Source organism: Camelus bactrianus, chromosome 18 (genome assembly GCF_048773025.1).
Source record: "Camelus bactrianus isolate YW-2024 breed Bactrian camel chromosome 18, ASM4877302v1, whole genome shotgun sequence".
Classification (NCBI taxonomy): domain Eukaryota; kingdom Metazoa; phylum Chordata; class Mammalia; order Artiodactyla; family Camelidae; genus Camelus; species Camelus bactrianus.
Window position 1 is genome coordinate 7036399 of NC_133556.1, and position 18716 is coordinate 7055114.

General features: G+C 48.9%; 1 protein-coding gene across 12 annotated transcripts in view; it reads left to right on the forward strand.

Moving 5' to 3' along the window:
* CUX1 (cut like homeobox 1) overlaps nt 1-18716 on the forward strand; it is a 353997-nt gene that overhangs the window by 8516 nt on the left and 326765 nt on the right. For 3 of the 12 annotated variants that reach the window (XM_074345860.1, XM_074345861.1, XM_074345863.1), the window contains exon 1: nt 2181-3130. The exons of 1 other annotated variant lie outside the window; for it this stretch is intronic. In XM_074345860.1, the coding sequence (XP_074201961.1) occupies nt 2801-3130 (330 nt within the window). In that variant the 5' untranslated portion in view covers nt 2181-2800. Of the gene's footprint in view, nt 1-1252; nt 1565-2166; nt 3131-18716 lie in introns of those variants that run through there. 8 more of the 12 variants (XM_074345857.1, XM_074345864.1, XM_074345867.1 and 5 more) reach the window with 8 other exon arrangements.

The following is an 18716-nucleotide window of genomic DNA, read 5'->3' on the forward strand; positions in this document are numbered from 1 at the left end:
CGCCTAGGGAACCCCCGTCCAGACCCTGGGAGCCGCGCGTTGTCGAAACTGAGGCTCCTGGTCGCCAAGGCGGGACCTGGGGGCACGTGTGTTCTCTAAACCTTGGGGACTTTCATTTCCAGTCCCTTCATTCAAAAATGCTAAGTTCACTCCAGCGATCAACTCTCAGTCCTCGAACTCAGTGGCGAAGCAATTATATCTCACTTACATGTTTTATTTTGTATTCCATACAGATTTTATTTACATTTAATTTTCAAGATTAAGGAATTTGGGGATTGGTTTTAACTAATTACACGTTAAATGAAGTGCAGGAGAGTAAAAGCACAGTATTCCTACTGGAAACTCAAACTCACCCGTGTGTATAATCAATTAAAGATGAAGATCATATAACGTGTGCTTTTTGTCAGGTTTCTGCAAAGAAAGAAATTAAAAGAGAATCGGCTTTGGGGCTTATAGTTTAGCATTTCTGTAAACTAGGGAACATGCTTTTTGTTCTAAGTGTACCCACCCTTTCCAAGTTTTTGCACCCAAACCGATGTGTCTGAACTACAGGAAGTTTCTAGGGCTGTTCCGCTGAAGCGGTACGGGGGGATACAGAACTGTGCTCCAAGACTTTTCCTGTCGTGGCCTAAGCTGGTGCAGCTCGGGCGGATAGGGGCCGTTCGAACCCCTGGCCCTCGGGGGTGCGGTGCGGCGCGGGGACCGCGCGGCCACTGTGCGGGACATTAACGTGTGCAACGACATGGGGTCAGCACTGCTTTGCCCCGGCCCCAGTGCCTCCAATGTGAAATGCGGTTCCTGGCAGTGTCGGTCTCTGAGTCTAGCTGGGGCGCAGGGGGAAGGTGTGCGGCAGCCGACGGCCAGTGCGCCTCGCACCCGCGCGGAAGCGGTGGGCCGGATCCGCGCGGGGTCGGGGCTCCGGCAGGTGGTCGCGGCGGCTCGGAGCGCTCGGCGCCACGCAGGAGGGTGAGCGAAAGCCGCGCAGCGCCGGCGTCCTCCCCAAACGGCCGCCGGCTCCCAACCTAGGACCCTAGAGGGGAGAGCGGCTACGCTGGGTCGCCGCCGGCACCCGCGCCCTCCTGGCGCCCGCAAACCGCCCCAGGTGAGCCGGGCCCGGGGCCTCCCGCGGGGGCCCGGGGCGCCCCTCCCGCCGCCCTCCAGCGCCCCCTCGGGGCCGGGCCGGCGACCGCCGTCTGCGGGGCCGGGGGCTCGGGAGGGGCGGGGGTCGCGGGCCGGGCGCCGGGCGCCGGGGGGGAGGGGGCAGGGGCTGCGCGCACGAGGCCCGGCGGCGGCCGCCGCGCCCTCGGGCTCCGACTCCGGCTCCGGCTCGGGCTCGCCATGGCTGCGGCGGCGCCGTGAGGAGGAGTCCGCGTCCTCCGTGGCGGCGGCGGCGGCCAGCTCCAGGCCGGGTTTTGGCGCCGCCCGCCTGCTGCCTCCTGGCGGCTCCTGAACTCCAGCCCCCTCTCTATCAGCCTCTCACTCCGTCTCAATATGTCTCAAGATGGCGGCCAATGTGGGATCGATGTTTCAATATTGGAAGCGCTTTGATTTACAGCAGCTGCAGGTCAGGCTTCTCCTCGCTCGGCCTCTCGCCCGGGGGTGGGGGCTGCGGGCGGTCGCGGCCTCCCCCGGGGCCCCGGGCTGCCCGGCCGCCGGGGGGCCGCGGCGGCGGGGAGGAGGGGGGTGCCGGGGAAAGCGGGGCCGAGTCGGGGACAAGTCCCTCTCGCTCCCCGGCCCCCATTGATAACTCGCTTGATCAGAAATTGATCCTCTTTGTTCAATTCATCGATCAGCCCAAGATGGCGCCGGGAGCCGCCGCCGCCACTGCTGCCCCCGGTGTCGGCCCCCACCCCGGGCGCCCCCCCGGGCCCTGCGCCGCCGCCGCCACCGCCGCCGCCGCCGCGGGACCGGGGAGGGGGCGGCCCCGGCGGCCCGCGGGGCGCGCGCGCGAGCGGGGAGCGGGCGGCGGCTGGCGGCGACGGCGGCCGGCGCTGCGCCGGGAGGGGGCTGCGGCCCGCCGGCGGCGCCTGGCCGCGCGCCCCGCGCCCCCGGCCCACCGTATTCCCGGGGAAAGTTTGTGGGGAGTTGCTGTGGGGGTGAAGCGCCTGCCTCTCCTAGAGGAGCCGCCGCCGCCACTGCCGCCGGCGCGGCGGAGCTGGGGCTGGTGGCGCTGTGGTGCCGCCGGCTCGGGGGAGGGTCAGAGCGGCCACCGGCGGCGGCGGCGGCGGCGCGGCCCGGCTCCGGCCAGGCGGGCGGGTAGCCGGGCGGGCGTCCGCGCTCCCCGGCCCCGGCCGGCCCGGGCCCCGGCCGCCGCCCCCGGCTGTCAGCCGGCTGGGACGGCGCCGCCGTTCCCGCGCCCGGCGTGGGGCTCCCTGCCCGGACCCCGGGGTTTGTTTACGTCCGGGCGGGCGCCCCAGGGCCACCCGCAGACCCCGCAGTCGCCCTACTCTTTTGTGTGCCTACACAAGCGGCGCGGACCGGCCCCACCGCGGCCGGGGACCCAGTAGGGGCGCTTTGGGGAAACTTGTGGGGGGCGGCAGACTCCCCGCGCGCGGGGTCCGGGGGTCGCGGCGCCCAGTGGGCGCGGGTGCCGGAGGAGAGCTGCAACTTTCCCCAAGCGCAGGCCCGGCTCTGCACCCGGGCGCGCGGTCTATCCGGGCCGGGTCCGCTTGCTCCCTGCCGCCTATCCAGGCGGCGGGTGTCCCGCTGCCGAGGGCTCCCGCGGCCCCCAGCGACTCGCCCGCTCCTCTCTGGCCGCCTTCTCCGAGGCCCTACCCTCCCAGCAGGGGCCGCGGGCGCAATGGAGCGCTCTGCGGGTCCGCTCCGAAATGTCTACTCGGGTCGGGTTCTCGAAAGCAAAGCCCTGGGGACCCCGTGGGACTGTGGCGTGCCGGGCCGTGGTCCGCGCGCCGAGCCCCGGATACCGAAGGGGGATCGCGCTGGAGGTCCCTATCTGGCGCCCGAGCAGCCGCGGTACCCGGGGGGCGAGTTCCTGCCTGCCACCCCCCACCCAGAGGAGCGGCGGGCCCTAGGGGTCCGCCGGGGACCTGCCAGCTCCGCGCTCGCGGCTCCTGGACAGCCCCGGGACTCTACCAGGTGGATGTTGTGCATAGCCGGAGCCAAGTTGAAGGTGAGCGGCGTGTGGGCCAGAAGCTCCTTGAACTGTGGGGGTATGTGGTGGTAGGGGTGGGGGGGGGGTGTCTGAGGTTTGGAAGGGCCCAGGGCGGCCTGGCGCTCCGGTGGGGTCCCTCAGCGTCTCTGCCTAAGAGACGGCTCTTGCTCGCAACGCTAAGGTGTGCTTGAAGGTAAACTTGACCGAACTTTCCTAACCGGGAGGACTGGTGATAGTGACCTACACTACTTTTAGGAAGAAAGCAAATGAACTCCAGATGCGGGCTTGTATGAATAAAGCGTATTGGATTAAAACATACATAAACGGAGTCTGATAACTTTAATTGTATATGCTTGTTTTCTGCTCTAGCCTACGTTAGAGCGATGAAGCAGACTCACAGTCGTTAAGAAATTTCTTCAGATTTCTCGCTTAACTACGAAGAAGACTATGCGAAATATGTATTTCCGATAAGATTAAAACTTAAAAGAGTTTGAGTGTTTATTGACTAAAATAGATTACTCCAAAGTGTCTATTGTGTAAATTAGATTCCTGAATGTAATGAACACAGCCGAATGGCATTTTTGATAAATTGGTCTACCCTGTTTTAGTAAAAATAGCTCCCTTTTACCATAATTTAATTCCTGTGCTTACTGTAAAACCCGTTGTGGAGTTTTAAGAGACAATCCTTAATTTTTTTTTCTTGTCTACCTAAATGTGACATTCCAGCTTAACACCAATGCTATTTCTTTTTTAAGCACTCTGGCAAAACTGCCTGGGAGATGGATTTGGTTTCTAGGGAGCTGTTAGATTTTATGAACTCTCTGACACCCCGACTCCCTTAGTGACTAACTGCTTCTTCATAGTACATGAGGACGTTTAACTGTGTAACTTTAGGTTTCAGTTTAAAGTTTCCCTGTGAGTTCATGTGAATGAACTTTCAGGTGTTGATCTTGAATTTAAAAACCTTTATCTGAGCATCGTTCTCTTTACTGAGCATCCATTGGCTTTTCCTGGTAGATAACAATTTGGCCTTAGATGATTTCCCATTGCCGCTTCATCGCATGTTTGAAAACCTTCAGTTGACTATGGAATGCCAGAGTTCCAGTATAAGGCTAAACTGGTTCTTTCTCTGGGCCCTGAAGAGGCCTTTTGAGTTGTTATCTAGTTTAGAGTCATCTCTATTCCCCTAGACAGTAAGCGAGCCAGAGGGACTGCAGTCTGAGAAGAGACAATTCATTAGTCTCTGACTCTTCTCATCTTTCCAGAACCCCTTACACTGAGATGGGGTTGTGGCCTTGCTACCTGAGGGTAAAGAGGCTGGGTCCCCAAGGGTCCAGGTGAGATAAGGCAGTTGGGTGCCCCTCCCACAACTCAGGGAGTGGGGGCTGAGCTCTTGTCCCTCATAGGACTTGAAGTGAGTGCCCAGGGAGGGAGTTTCTGAAGATTGAGCTCTATTTTGTTTCCTTTTAAGTCCCAAAGTCTTGTGGTATAGAAGTTTCAGCACTCTGGCGTTGCTAAGACTAGTTGGACAAGTTTTTATCCTATCCCAGACTTGTAAAAAACAGGATTTTTTTTTTAAATAAGAAAAACACCATTGTATAAATTTGCCTTTTAAATACACATTTGGAAAGAGAATACTTTCTCAAACAAGCTCATATAACTCTGTATGTTGGGGTAGCTTTCTGCCAGTGACTGGCTTCCCTTTGGGGCATTATTCCTATGTGGTGGCTAGTGTTCCCCTTTAAGGAACCTCTGCAGAAATAACCTCTAAACGTTTTCCTCTTTTTCAAACTAAGAGAACAATTTCATTTTTGCTGCAAGTCTATTTTCTGGTGGCTTTTATTTTGTTTTCTCCTGTTATGGAAGTATGTCTGTGAACAGTCTAGGACTGTTCTCTGTACGAAGTACATTACTTTGATTAAAATGTGTATCTCATCTAGGACCCTTTATAAAATAATGAGTAAACAAATGGAAGGGTTCCATACAACTGCTGTCTTTGTTTTCTTGATTCTCTTAATATCAGCATCTTTGAGATTCGGTGTGTGGAGGGGGTCATTGTCAATTGATTAAAGTTTTTTTTCTCTGTATGAAACTGTGTGTAGGGTTTTTTTTTTTCCTGGTTTGCTTTTTTTTTTTTTTTTTTTTTTTTTTAAGGTGTCCATCAGTGAAGGAGTTGAGTTATGCAGCACCTCCTGATACAGTCGGGTCTATAGCGGCCCCCTTCACCTCCTTCACCAGTTTCACCCATCTTCTGCCAGTAGTTCGTTAAGTGAGAAAGTTGGAAAGGGAAAGGGACAGACTGCCAGCCCCCTTAGGAATTACTCTCTCCTAATCCACGGAGCTAACCTTAAATACGCTGTCTGGTGAGCTGATTGAGCCCAAAACCTTTATGGCTGTTGAAAAAGTCCTGCCCTGTTGTATGCAGTTCAGACGAACCCACCAGAACCCACCAGGATTTATGCAGTTGGGCAAAGTCTGGCTGTGCATTAGCAACAGGCCATGCCTCAGGGTCCCCCCACCCCCCACCTTCCCGGGTCTACCTGTTGCAGTCAGCAATCTAAACTGCTCCTGAGCCTGTGCTTACATTCTCTGTCTTAGGAGAGGAAGCAATGCTCAAAGTAGAAAAGTCCATGTGTATTTCAGCTCATTTATAAAAAGCACAAGGAATATCTGCAGTGAAACCAAGGAAGGACAAATTTGTTAGAAGAAAAGTTGTACATTTTTAGAAAGAGAAATTTATCGTATAAAATCCTACAGAGCTAGGCCAAATTCCTGCCTGTGCTTCCGTTTTACAGTTCATACATGTGGCCTCATGTAAATTTCACATATTTAAAGGACAGGTGTATCTGATGGACTGTAACACAAAAGCTAACTAAAAGTAACTATCGATGGTTATTCTGATATATAGGATCATATTTTATTTTAGAAATTATTTAAAAACCAATTTAAAACTACTTAATGTATTCTCTATATATTATAATATATATATATATATATAAAGTAGCGTTCCCTATGAAAGGTCTGATTTTTACAAGTAATTGTCAAAGATAGAAATTCATGAATTTCACCATATTGTTTTGTCTGAAGTTCTGCATTATGGCTGCGGAGAGATAGTTTTGGTTTCAGCTGAAATTCCCCTGCCTCTGATTGTTTAAACCAGGCCCTTAATCTTATTTTAACATACTTAAAATGTTCAAAAAACCCGGAAGAATTGTTTTGTATAAGTAGCAAGTGAATGTAGTTTAAACACTCAAGCAATTCTGGTATCTAATTGGAAACAGGTGGAATTCTTGGAATCCTGCGTTTGAGTCTTATTATAGGAAAGCATAGAGACACTTTTTACCATTCATTTTGTCCATGCTGTTTGAAGAGGGGGCCCCATGACCTCTCCTTGTGCCCCGCTACTGTTTACCTGGATGTTCCAGCCGAGCTGGGCATTTTAGGAGTTGGATGCCTGTATGCTTGAACACCTGAGAGAACTGTGTGTGTGTGGATCACAGAGTGAAAAAGGAACTTTAGTAGCATAATTAGACCAGTGATTTAATATCTGTATTGTATAATTAATACAGCAAAGAAATTGTGAATTCATTTGTGATTTCTGATTTAATAAACATTTGTTGACATGAGCATTTGAGTACATTTTACTGTACCCTGATAAAGATTTAGAATTCAGAAAGAAATTACTTTCCCTAAGTACATTTAGAGATATAAGCTTAAATAGCAGCCAAACCAAACAAAAAAACTAGGTTAGGGGATTATTTCAATAAAATGTTAATGGTGGGGTCCTCTGAATTATCTAAGTCATTTTTCCTATTCTGTGTTTCAGAGCTAGCTAGTAACCTTGGTTTTGCGTGTGTTTCATAACCAAGTTTTGGTTGTTGTTTAGGTGCTGATCTGTATCGAGCTGTCGGTCCTGTCACGGTTTTGGATTTGCTGAGCCGTGATCAGTCCTGCTTTTCAGCTATGTTCTGAGAAAGCTGGTAGAGGAGAACAGTCTTTGGCTGGGCAGGAGGTGTTCCTTCAGGGAGTTACCAAGGATTGTGGAGGGGGCCTGTGGCATTGCCCTCATTTGTACCGTAGCTGAAGCAGCTTTGAAGCCCCTGGGCTGATGTACCTGGACTGTGACTTTAAAAGTGCGTGTGCTACCCAGCTCTACCCAGTTCATGTAATGTGACAGTTAAACATAATGAGGAGGAACAGCTCTTTCTGAAAGACATCTAATTTGTTGCAAAACCCATCAAGAACCTTTCCTTTGAAAAGTAAACAACTCTCTAATAAAAATAATTCTAATTCTCGCTGTAATTAAATTCTGATAGGATGATGTTAATGCGCAAAATAAATGATGTCAGTTTCTTCATTGGAATCTGAAGACTTTCCCTTCTGCAGGAGGCCCAGGGCTGGCGGCAGAATTTTTGTGTTTATTAGAGCCTTGGGCCAGGGGCAGCCTGGAAGTTCCTCAAATGCTACACAGAGGTCTCCCCTACCCCCACCCTCAGGAACACAGTCTGACAGGTTTCCAGTCAGAAAGGAGTGGGTCATTCCTCCCAAGACTACCTAACACTGCAGAGCACGGGAGGAATAGCCAGGTAGGAGATTCACATGAAACTGACTAGATTCTGCTTCCTTGTTTAGGCCCTTGTGAAGTTGAGCTGGGAATACCAACCACACCATCGACACCTTTTATAAAACACAAGGGCCTACCGAGTTTTGCTTGTGGCCAACTCAGTCAGCTGACAATTGAAAATCTGGATGCTTTTGACTGTGATTTATGAAGTTAATGTCAGAAGAAATTACCAGTGTTTACTCTGAAGCTTGTTCTTTCTTAGCATTACCCTGAGTATACCAGCACGGGGCCTGTTTTCTTAATGACATCTTTCTCTTTGACTGTGTTTATCCAATTGATTAAAGCCAGTTAACTTTTTTTTTCTTAACTTATGTATAGCTGTGAGGTGTCCGAGTTTGGTTAAGGGAAAAACAAATTGACAAATTAGCTCTTTCTTAAGTGAACATTGTGAAATTGTGAGAAATAGAATGCCATTCTTACTGTCATTAAAATTTTATTTGGGTGTTGACAGCTCTTTACTAAATGTAAGACATTCAGATCCTGTCCACCCAGCTGTGGAAAACAAAAGAACCCCAAAACAGAAAAACAACCCAGTCAGCTCAAAAGCCTCTTCCCAATTTCCTCCTAAAAGCAAGACAATCTTTCTTAACAGTGGGTCTTTTCCCCCAATACACTGTTAATATTTTTAACGCCAAAAAGAGTATGCACTCATTTTAGGCATCTTGGTTCAGTCATTATTTTTGACCTGCAAGGGTCTTTGGTTTAGTGCCACTTTCCCTCGGATTTTTAGGGGAGAAATTGCTGTTTGGATGAAAATGATTTGATTTAAAGCTAGTAAGTGACACCAAAGGGAAGTCCTTTTCTTGAGGAGCCTGAAGCTGCAAACAGAAGCCAGGCCCAGGGGCCACGGGTAAAGGAAGGACCGCTTTGGAGCCACCCTCAGCCCAGAGCACCCGCTGTCACCCCACTTGCCTCTTCTTGTTTTTCTTCTGAGCTCCTGCCCTGCCAAGCCTGTCCCCTTCTTTGTTGTGATAACTGTTTTGTTTTTTTTTAAGTATTTGTGGAGCTCCATTATTTTGAGATTCTTGGAAGAAAGATGCTATGTAAATGAAAATTAAAAATAAAATTCTTGCTGGAGGGAATTGTACATTTAATTTTTTGATTAGGTTTGGAAAAGACTTTTTTTCCTTACTCTGAAAATAAGAACATTCTGTTGCTCCTATCACCATTTTTGCTCATTCTGAAAGGTGTGGCAGATAATGGTGAAACCTGTCCTTTATTTTCTGTTTTTCACCATGACAGTTGACCTAGAACTTGAACCCATGCAGTTGTGTACAGCGAATTATTTGTTTCACATTCTTCTGCTCTGCCCTTGCTGAGCTGCCCATAGAACACAAACGTTTTAAAGAGGAAAAGATTTTGAGTCGCCAACATGCAGAAATGACAACTAAAATTATTATAAGTAGACTTGCAAATCAGATTCCACCTTCCCTGCCTGTTCACACAACGGAGATGTTGTAAGTGGTACATTTTTGAAACAGAAAACGGTGAGAGCAGGAGCATTCATGTAAACCAGTGTAGAAACCTGAATTTACTGGAATTGCTTCATTTCAGTTGTACCTGAACTGGTTTACGTAACACTGTCTCCTCACATCCTTCAGCCAAGTAGGAGACAAGGCAGGTTTGGAGTCATGCTTCTGCTCCATAGGCATGTGTGGGAAGACAGGAAGACCAGGCTGCTGCCAAGGAGCCCTGTCCAGGTGACGTGGTCCGCCAGGGCCCTCACCGTCACGGGCAAGTGCAGAAGACCAGTGAGGTGGCCAGGGCTTGGCGAGCACTCACCTTGGAGAGCAGTGTGACGCAGACAGGGAGTTGTTACCTGGAGCCAGCCATCCCTGGGGGACTGCTCAGTCATCTCTATCTTACCCTGCTCCATTCCTCAGCTCCCAGCACCCCAGCTTGTCAGCATTGACGTGGGATGGGAAGAGGAAGGATATTGGCAGTTATGGTTGAATGTCATTGTCAGGGGAGTAAGAAGTGGTTTGCAATTGTTTTACGTTACTCTATGTGTTGGTATGTAATTACGCTGTCATTTTAAAACACACTGATACTTTAATAAGTCTTGTGTATGTGTGTGTGTGTGTGCCATTAGTTTTAGGGGCTGTGTACTGTGAGAGCCAAATCTTCCTAACACACAAGAGCTGAGAACGTAGCCTTTACTTGTTTCAAAATTGTTGGAAACAGGTCGCAGTCCATTATAGATGTGGCTGCCAGATTAATCTTCCCAAACCATTGATTTCATCATGTCATCCTTCTTGAACACCCACGGCGGCTGGCATTGGCATGGAGTGGAGACCACATTCCTCAGGCCAGCAGACAGAGTTCCTGATGATTGTCTCCACCTCACCTCAACCTCCTCCCCACTTACCAGGATCCCAGATTCATGCTCAAGTGGGAAAGTCCCTCTCCTCCCCCTACAAATCTGAGTATCAAGCCGTTCTTATGCACCCCTCCTTCATTTTAACCAAGGCCGCAGCGGCAGCCTCTGTGCCCCAGGCAGTGGGATGCAGGGGGGAAAGCTGTGGTTCCCATCCTGGAGGCGCCGGCAGCCTTATATGGGCAGAGGTGGGCGGGGCGGCCGGGATGCGGCTGTGACAAGCTGTGCGCAGGTGGAGGGCTGCAGAGGAGGGACGTCCGAATGGGGGCTGGGGGTGGGGTGGGCAAGGAACCCCCCCCCCCCACACCCAAGGCGAGGTAAAGCTTGAACTGAGTTCTGTGCACCCGGAGAAGTAAGGGAGAGGGCGTTCCTGCAGAAAAATTGGGTGGTAGTCTCTGAGACCCTCCAAGCTCTGGCTCCCTTCTCTGCTGTTTCTGACGGGCCCCATTTAGCGCCACCCACTCAGCTTCCGGGCCGTCCCTCCCACTCACACCCCTCCCCTCTTCTGCACCCCAGGTTGCTGCGCACCCGCCACTCACCCTGCCTTGTGCTGTGGCACTCGCCACTATTCTCGCACCCAACAAGTCCTGCAGTGGGCTTCCTCTTGGGGGCTGTCCTGTGTATTTCTGATTTAGGACTCAGCTAGTTAAATTAATAACACAAATGGAACTCTTTTTAGGACTGTGAGAGGTAGATAGGTTATATTAAAATGGCTTTGTTTTGAAAGCTACTGATAGGTACACACTGATGGAACATGTATGTCTTTTTTTATTCCCATTTATTAAAGTCCTTTGCCAAGTGACATATGCGTTAGTTAAAATACACATAATTGTATTGGTGGCCCACAAAATATAAACATTAAAAATTCACGTTTTTAAAAATAGAATTGGGCAGAACAATTCTTTGACAGAGATTTATTCTTTGACTCTGCTCCCAGCCTGAATGGGAGGAAACTTCCCCACATGAACGGGGAAAGTTCATATTGTAACGATCAGAACCCCACCAATGCAAGGGAAAGCCAGTAGCAAGAAAGTTGAAGGCTTGGGTGTCAGCACTGGAGAAAGCTCTCCCAGGGGCTTGGCCCGAAGAAGCTGTTCCGTGGGTCTGGTGCGCTCTTGGGCGAAGGCTCCCCGCCAGTCCTGGTTCAGGGCAGCGGCCTTCAGAGCCTGCGTGCTTTCTCTGCTGCTTCATTTACAAAGAAAGTACCTAGGATATTTTTGTAGAGGTGACGTCACTGTCTGGCCGCATGAGCATTTGCATGGATTTGGGGAAGTGAGGGCTGCTGGGACTTCACCCCGGGCAGCTGGGGGAGGGTGCTTAGAGGAGCCACGGACCCTGGGGTCCAGCCTGGGTGGCTGATGGGGGCTGGGCCTGGTGTCCACAGGGGCAAGAGAGGAGGAGGAGGAGCCACCCCAGGTAGCTCCTTTGCTGGGATATATGGGATTTGGGAGGCAGTGGGATTTGCATTTTGGTTGGTGCTTGGGAATTCAGCGTCATTTGTAGTGGGAAGGGCTGAAGAATTCATCTTAACTAGGGAGCCCCTCCCACCTGCGTCCTAACTTCCCCAGCTGTGAAACTAGGACTCTGTGAAACTCCAGTGAAAGGAGAAAAGGAGGGAAGCTTTGCTGGTAGCACTGGATTCCACGTACTGTAGCTGGTTTGATGCCCGCTGGTGTTAAGACAGAGCTTTAAAATTTTTCTTACACATACACTCTCAGCTCTCATTTCCTGAGCATTGGCCCTGGGCAGGTGCTGGTTTAGGGTGTTGATTTCTTTCCTGTCATCCACACAACAGCCCTGCGGAGGAGCCATGATCTGGCTGGTAGGTGAGGAGCTGCGAAGAGGTGGTGGAGACCTGGGCTGCCACAGTCCCGTCCAGACTTTACCTGCAACCCCTGCCATCCCCGCGAGTGGCTCTCCTTAAAGTGGTGGGGTCGTCATGATGAGGTTACAGGGGGATCAGGCAAGGGTCCCCTGTCCACAGGCTGCCAAGGATGAGCTTGATGGTGGGTGAGTCACATAATGTGAACAGCTGGAGATTGAATAAATCCTGTGTGGTGCACCTGAAGGTACCTGGGTGACTCGTGGACAGACCCCTTCTGGCTGAGGCCTCTCTGGATCTGAGAAATTTTCTCGAGCCTCCCTTGCCCTGCGATTCAGATCAGCTCCCAGGGATAGACCTCCGAAGAGGATTATCCAAGCAGGGAGCATTCCTGTTAGCAAACTTTATCTGATAGTTGGGGTACAGTTACAGCCTCGGGCTGTCCTCCATGCCCCATCTGCATAAAGCTAATTGGAGGGGTTTTGGGGAAATGGAAGGCTGAGGCCTGATGGTGGGGCCTGGGCTGGCTGGAGGGAGGAGGGAGCTGGAGCTGGAGAGGCCGTGCACTGGCCAGAGGGCAGTTCTGTGAGCTCCGGGTTGGGAAGCGAGAGCCTCTAGCCAGGACTTTCCTCTGACACAGCTGGCCCACTGCTGGTGCTGGAGAGTGACTCGCTGTTGGATGCTAGCGTTTGTGATAACCAAGACGGAATCCCACCCTCTCAGCCCCTAGGAGTCCAGTTGATTTAGTCACTGCAGTGATACTGGATTCAAGTCCACACATAATACCTGAAAAGCACCAGCCCCATGGGGTTTTTGTTCCCAGTTGCACGTGAAGGTGGTGCTGGGGTGTGTTCAGTAAGGCTGGCTCTTTAAGGGGTCTACAGGTGGAGATCCATCCCCGAGAAGAAGCCTAGTCAGATGACATTTATTTTCCCCAAGGAATTATCACAGAAAAGCTGAGTGTTGAGCCCACTCTGAATTCAGTTTTGGTTTTTTTGCATGCCTGATATTTTGGGATGATGCAGCTTGTTTTGTAAGGAAGTTGCATGTTTAAGAAAATATGTGCACTGGTCTTGGAAATAATGCAGCATGTTGGAGTGAGGTTGTTCTCAGGTTTGTTTCTGGAACGACTCATCTTTTTCAGACTGTTAGGGCTGTTCATTCATTCCTTCATCAAGCGTGTCTCTGTGGTGCCAGATCGCCTCACCAGCTCCTATTCAAACCCCAGGGTACCAGGAGGAATGAGCCCCCGGCTCCACTGGTCAGAACTGCAGGACACACAGGGTATCTCCAAGGCATCAGATTTAGGGGCCGGGGGTGTCTCGTGTGTGTGGAGGGCAGGACAGAGCTCTGGAAAGACGGGCCTGCGACCTCGTGCTCCAGTGATTTGTATCCTCTCCTGCAGTCCAGGCACTGTTTGAGCACAGCCTTCTCATGACCAGACAGCCTCTGTGTAAAGCACCACTAAGTCAGTTCTGTGTTCGGAGGGCCCTGAGAGACACTACCTTTTAAATGCAAGAGGGACAGTTCAGCACTCAGATTTGTGCTTGGGAGAAGGCTTCAGGAAACCCCCTGTGAAGGGCTGACCAGAGTGTGAGAGAGGGGTGGGAAGGGATGGAGCTGGGAGGGTGGGAAGCCACAGTCCAGTAGGAGATGGAGGAGGACTGGGCCAGGAGAGATGATACCAGACTGAGTGCTCGCAGGACAGGGAGAAGGAGACCCCTGGGGTTGTGGTGGCCATTTCAGAGATGGGCCAAGTGCGTGGCACTTGGACGGGCCACCTTGGGGAGAGGTGTCAGCAGAGGAAACTGAGGTGGGGGAGGGGCAGGGAGCAGCGTCTGGAGGGAGGCGTGGTCTTCAGATGCTACATGTCCAGCAGGCCTGTGTCACCTGGTGCCCGGCACTGGCCCTTCCAGAGGCAGCCTGTGCACACAGCAGCCAGGCTGGGCCCCACAGGTTTATTAAAAGCAGGTGGGGTGACGGCGCTGTACTTGAGTGCTTGGGTGTGACTCAGACATGCATGCAGTCAGCCCAGAGTTTCTTTATTCATCCCTATTTGCTTTTTTGTCGGTAATCCTTTGTAATTCCCTAGTTTCATGATGTAATTTTAATGGAATTGAACTTGAACACTTCAAAATTATGTAATTAATTACGTTCGGCTTCAGTCACAATGACTAATTACAGTGTGATACCTGGTGGCAAGTCAGGTACGTCTTGGTAGGGGGGTTCGTGCCTGCCAGTTGTTAGGACGGCCACTGTGCCCCTGGTGCCTGCCTTGGGGGCTGTCCTGCCCCACCAGCAGCCCTGGACCCGCGAGGTGGGAGGCACAGGGAGGATGCACGTGGCGGGGAAGGGCAGTTTTAGGATGCAGATGCTCCAACTTGTTTGCAGGTCAAAGAGGAGAAGGACTTCTGCCAGGAAAGTGAGTCTGGGGAGGCCAGAGGGGAGCTGAGGGCTGGGGTATGGGAGGGAGGTTGCATTTAATTCAGTGTGAACACGGCCTCGGGAAAGATGGGAAAGATGGTTTATGGAGAAAGGAGAAGGTGCAGGAACCAACCAGGGGTGGAAGAGGGAGGTGGAAGACAGGTTTAAAAATGTTACTGTGGGTATTGTTCTGAGCAAACTGCGCCTCAGAGCCCAGGGTGAAACTTTGTGTTTGTGGGCTCCCTCTGCATGCAGTGGGGGGAGGAGGGGTCTTGTTTATGTGCCCGACGCACAGCAAGGCCAAAAAATACTAAAACGTTGGAGTTTGGAGCAGAGAAAAGTTTATTGCTGGGCTGAGCAAGGAGAAGGGGTGGCCCATGCTCCCTCTACCCACAACCCCCCGGAGGGTTTTAGCTGAGCATTTTGAAAGGCCAGCTGAGGGCGGGGCATCCCAGGGTCTGATCAGCTGTGTGCAATTCTCTGATTTGTTGAGAGGAATCAGTCCTTAGGTGCCAGAAGGTCTGGGGGCTATGTGCTCATGATCATCAAGTAAATTTCTTCCATTTGGTGGTGGTTTTTAACATCTGAAAACCTCAGGAAAGATGTAAGAGATACTGTTATCTGGGTACTTCAGAGAGAAGTGACAGCAGAGGACATGGGGGAGGGGTCAGTCCCAGAAAGCTCCCATAGGGTCTGCTTGGTTAGTTTTCCCCTTTTCTTTGATTCTCCTCAATCTTGAGAACAGGTGTTGGACAAGAAAGGGAATGATGTTTTGGACAGAGAGGCTCATCAAGCTTCACAGGGTTTAGTCTGTAATTAATCCTGTGTCATTCCCCCCCTCCAAAATCTTTCATGGAATGGGGTAACAGCTGCTCTGGCTACTTCCTGCTGAAATGGGGCCTAGTCCTACCTTGATTTGGAGAATGGACACCGAGTTGGAAATATTCGAGTTCCAAGTCCTGGGTCCGAGTCTTGTTTGATTAAGATCTCATTGCCTGAGGAATTCAGGAGCATGTGCCTGAAAACGAGCCTGAACCTGGCACTTTGGGGAAGACTTGGAGCCAGCTGTCTACTTTTATCTGAGTGGGTTTTAACTTTTTTTTTAAACTGAGCTATAGTCAGTTTACAGTGTTGTATCAAAGGGTTTTAACTTTTGATGTGACATTAGCATATATATAGCAAGAGCTTTTGGCCACTACACATCTCCTTTTTTCTGCTAATATCTGATCTAAAGCAATTTTGTTGTCTAAAAACTTAATAGTTACAATTGGATATCTTGAGGTCATAAGGTTGCAGCTGCCAGCAGACACTGCTTTGAGAATGGCTGGTGGCATCCTGAGTATGACACAGCTCAGAAAATTAGAATCCTCAATACAGGAGTGTATGTGAAATCACACCCACAACGGCCACGTAGTTTACCTTGGATGTCTGAACCACAGCTACTCCCTTTTGACTTTCAAATGCTTTCCCCTCTTCAAGGCCAAAGCAGATGTACAGTGCATGTCCAAAAGGCCACAAAACAGGCTTTTTAAGTCAAACCATGCATAAGCCAGAATGACTTCCCCGTACCTCAATATGGACAGATTTTTCCATCATTTCCCCTTTTGATTACAGATCTTTCAATTGATGATCAAAGTATCTGTCCCTTGATGCTGGGGTGGTAGTTCCTGTCCCAGGTTTAGATCATGTCCGTCGGTGCTAGGCCTCCTGTATGTTTGGCTGGTTATCCACGTGGGGGGAAAACTAATCAGATATTGGGAACAGGCTCAGAGGTATGTTGATGGGGAAACACTTTACAGGCTGTGCATTTTTTCACTTATACCCAGGTGTTACACAAGCATCAGACATATGCTTTTAGCAACAGACCTAAAGCCAGCATCGTTATACATCATGAGTAGTTAGTTATACTCTGTGACAACTCCGTTAGGGAATTCTGTTTCTAGCCTGAACGTTGGGAACAATATTGATAGGGAAACAAACATTTGGTAAACAGGTTTAACTAGAAAACAGATTAAAAGCCAGCAATGTCCCAGACAAAACCAAAAAACTACAACCATATTCATCAGTTCACTCAATCACGTGTAATCAGTCTCTCTTAACAACAGTTCCATGAAATCAGGGTTTTTCATTAGACTTTTTAAGTATCTTACCCAGCTCGGCGGTATGATTTAAAAAGAATCCTGTATTGTCAAAAAGACCTTTTTATGAATCTTCTTGAAGGTGAAGCAGTTCTGCAAAGCATCCGCTTAACTGTCTATGAATGACAAAAGACCAAAAAAGCAACCTGAAAGATCTGATTGCAGTGGTTTTGATGAAGCAGCTTAAACGAGTTGCTGTGACCTGCAGCCATCCAAGACAACAGCTAGAATCATGACTGATAGCATTATACCAGGACATATCTAAACTTTGGAAGCTTTATATAATTTCTAGAATATCTATATCGATAACATTTATCCAGTCTGTGTAATCTGAGGCTTGTATGACTCATTTGACAATGTTTTCCATGTAATTTAACGTACCAACCAATCCTAGTTTAATATTTTTTTCTCTGAGATGTCTCGGGGGCCCTCTGAAGCATCCTGAAGTCAGCTGAAGTCAAAAGAACTTTAATTAAACTTTGATAGGACATTTCTGAAAAGTATCAAAAAGTTTCACAGAATCTGTTACCAGTAAACTTGTTCTCTTAACAGAGAGGAACCATATTTAGTCCTGCCCCAGCCTATTTGTTTTAATAACAGTATCCATTCACTTAATAAAGTTTAATCTAACCTCAGCCCAACCATGCACAGAACTCTTTTTTTAGAGCTCCCTTTCTATAGACTTTCTATAACTGTCTGTATCCATATTAGTGTGTCCCTTATGTTTTTTTCCCATCTAAAGACAATCAGCTGTAGGACTAAATCACTTTCTTCTCCCTTAACAAAGGGCAATTCCATTCCTTATAACTTTTTTTTTTTCTCAAAACACATATCTTGCTTTCCTGTAGTGTACTGAAATGTTTCCCCCGTTGTTTTCAGTAGCTTTCAACTACACATCCAAATTAGAATTCTCTGTTCCTCCAAATCTCAGCTTCCAGTGAATGTTTCAGTGTCTTGTTTTGTTTGGGAATGACCTAGTCAGCTATTCTGTAAACTCCCACCATCTAACCCAGTCCAGCACAACTCCCAAAATTTTCAAGCCACCAAATATCCGGAGAGGTCATTCCTAAGTAGACATTCCTAAAACATAATTATTACTAAAAAGTTCACCCAAAAGCTCTTATTTGCATTTAATTCACTTATAAGAATTTCCTCATACCAAGTTAATGAATGTTTTTCTTTCTGCTGACAAACTGCAACAGAAAAAACATGAACCTATTAACCTTCAGTAAACCCAGGTCCAATAAAAGACACGTCTGTTGATTACACCAACAGGCTCAAGCTAGCTTTAGTATCAGGTATCAATTCAATGTGGACTATTTCCTACATCACATGAACCTGAAATTTCTTCTATCTGGCTTCCTTTATACTGGAAGTATTTAATTCGTAAGCATTTTTAAGTCAATTAAATAGAATTCATTCACAGGTTATTTTATGTAAAGACAGAACCAGAGATCTCATAGTTTTTCTGCTTGAGTTTTAAAAACCTGTTTTTTTTTTTTTTTCCTTGAGAGCCCAGGTAGATCATTTACATCTTAAAGGCATAGGAAGAGAAAAGAAAATTTCTCCAACTACTTTTTTACAAAACTCAACTACGTTGGTTATTTTCAGGCTTTTTTTTTTTTTCCAGTTCCCAAATATCCACTAGATAATATATATACGTATATATATTTTAATATATTTTATATGTATAAATTGCTCCTGTTCCCATGTCTCACTTTCAGCAAAACCAAAACCAAACTAAACAAAATACATAAGCAAACCAGGATTTAGACTCAGGTACTGAGCTATCCCCCTCTCACCTCCCTAAGATAAAAGCCAAACTGCAAAAAGCACACTTTGATATCACAGCAGAGCCATTAGGGGCCATTGTTCTCCAGATTTCAGAGAGAACTGAGTCCACAGTGTTACAATAAAAAATATTTTCTTTCATTTCTGAGATCTCTCAATTTTGCAAAGTATACCCTAGGGGGACTGTAAGGTGGAACAGAGGTTTGATCATCCAGACTTAATTATTCATGGCTAATGTTATCAAATATCAAGCAAGCAACAATTCAAAACTGTCACTCAGGGTCACAGTTCCCTAACCCCCAAAAGAGGGATTCCCAGCCAATGCCCTGTGTCAGTGCAAAAGGGGAGAACCCCAAACAGTGGCCCCATCAGAAATGAAGCTGAGTGAATGACCAAGTCTAGAAAAGGAAAATCCGTACCAGTGCTCC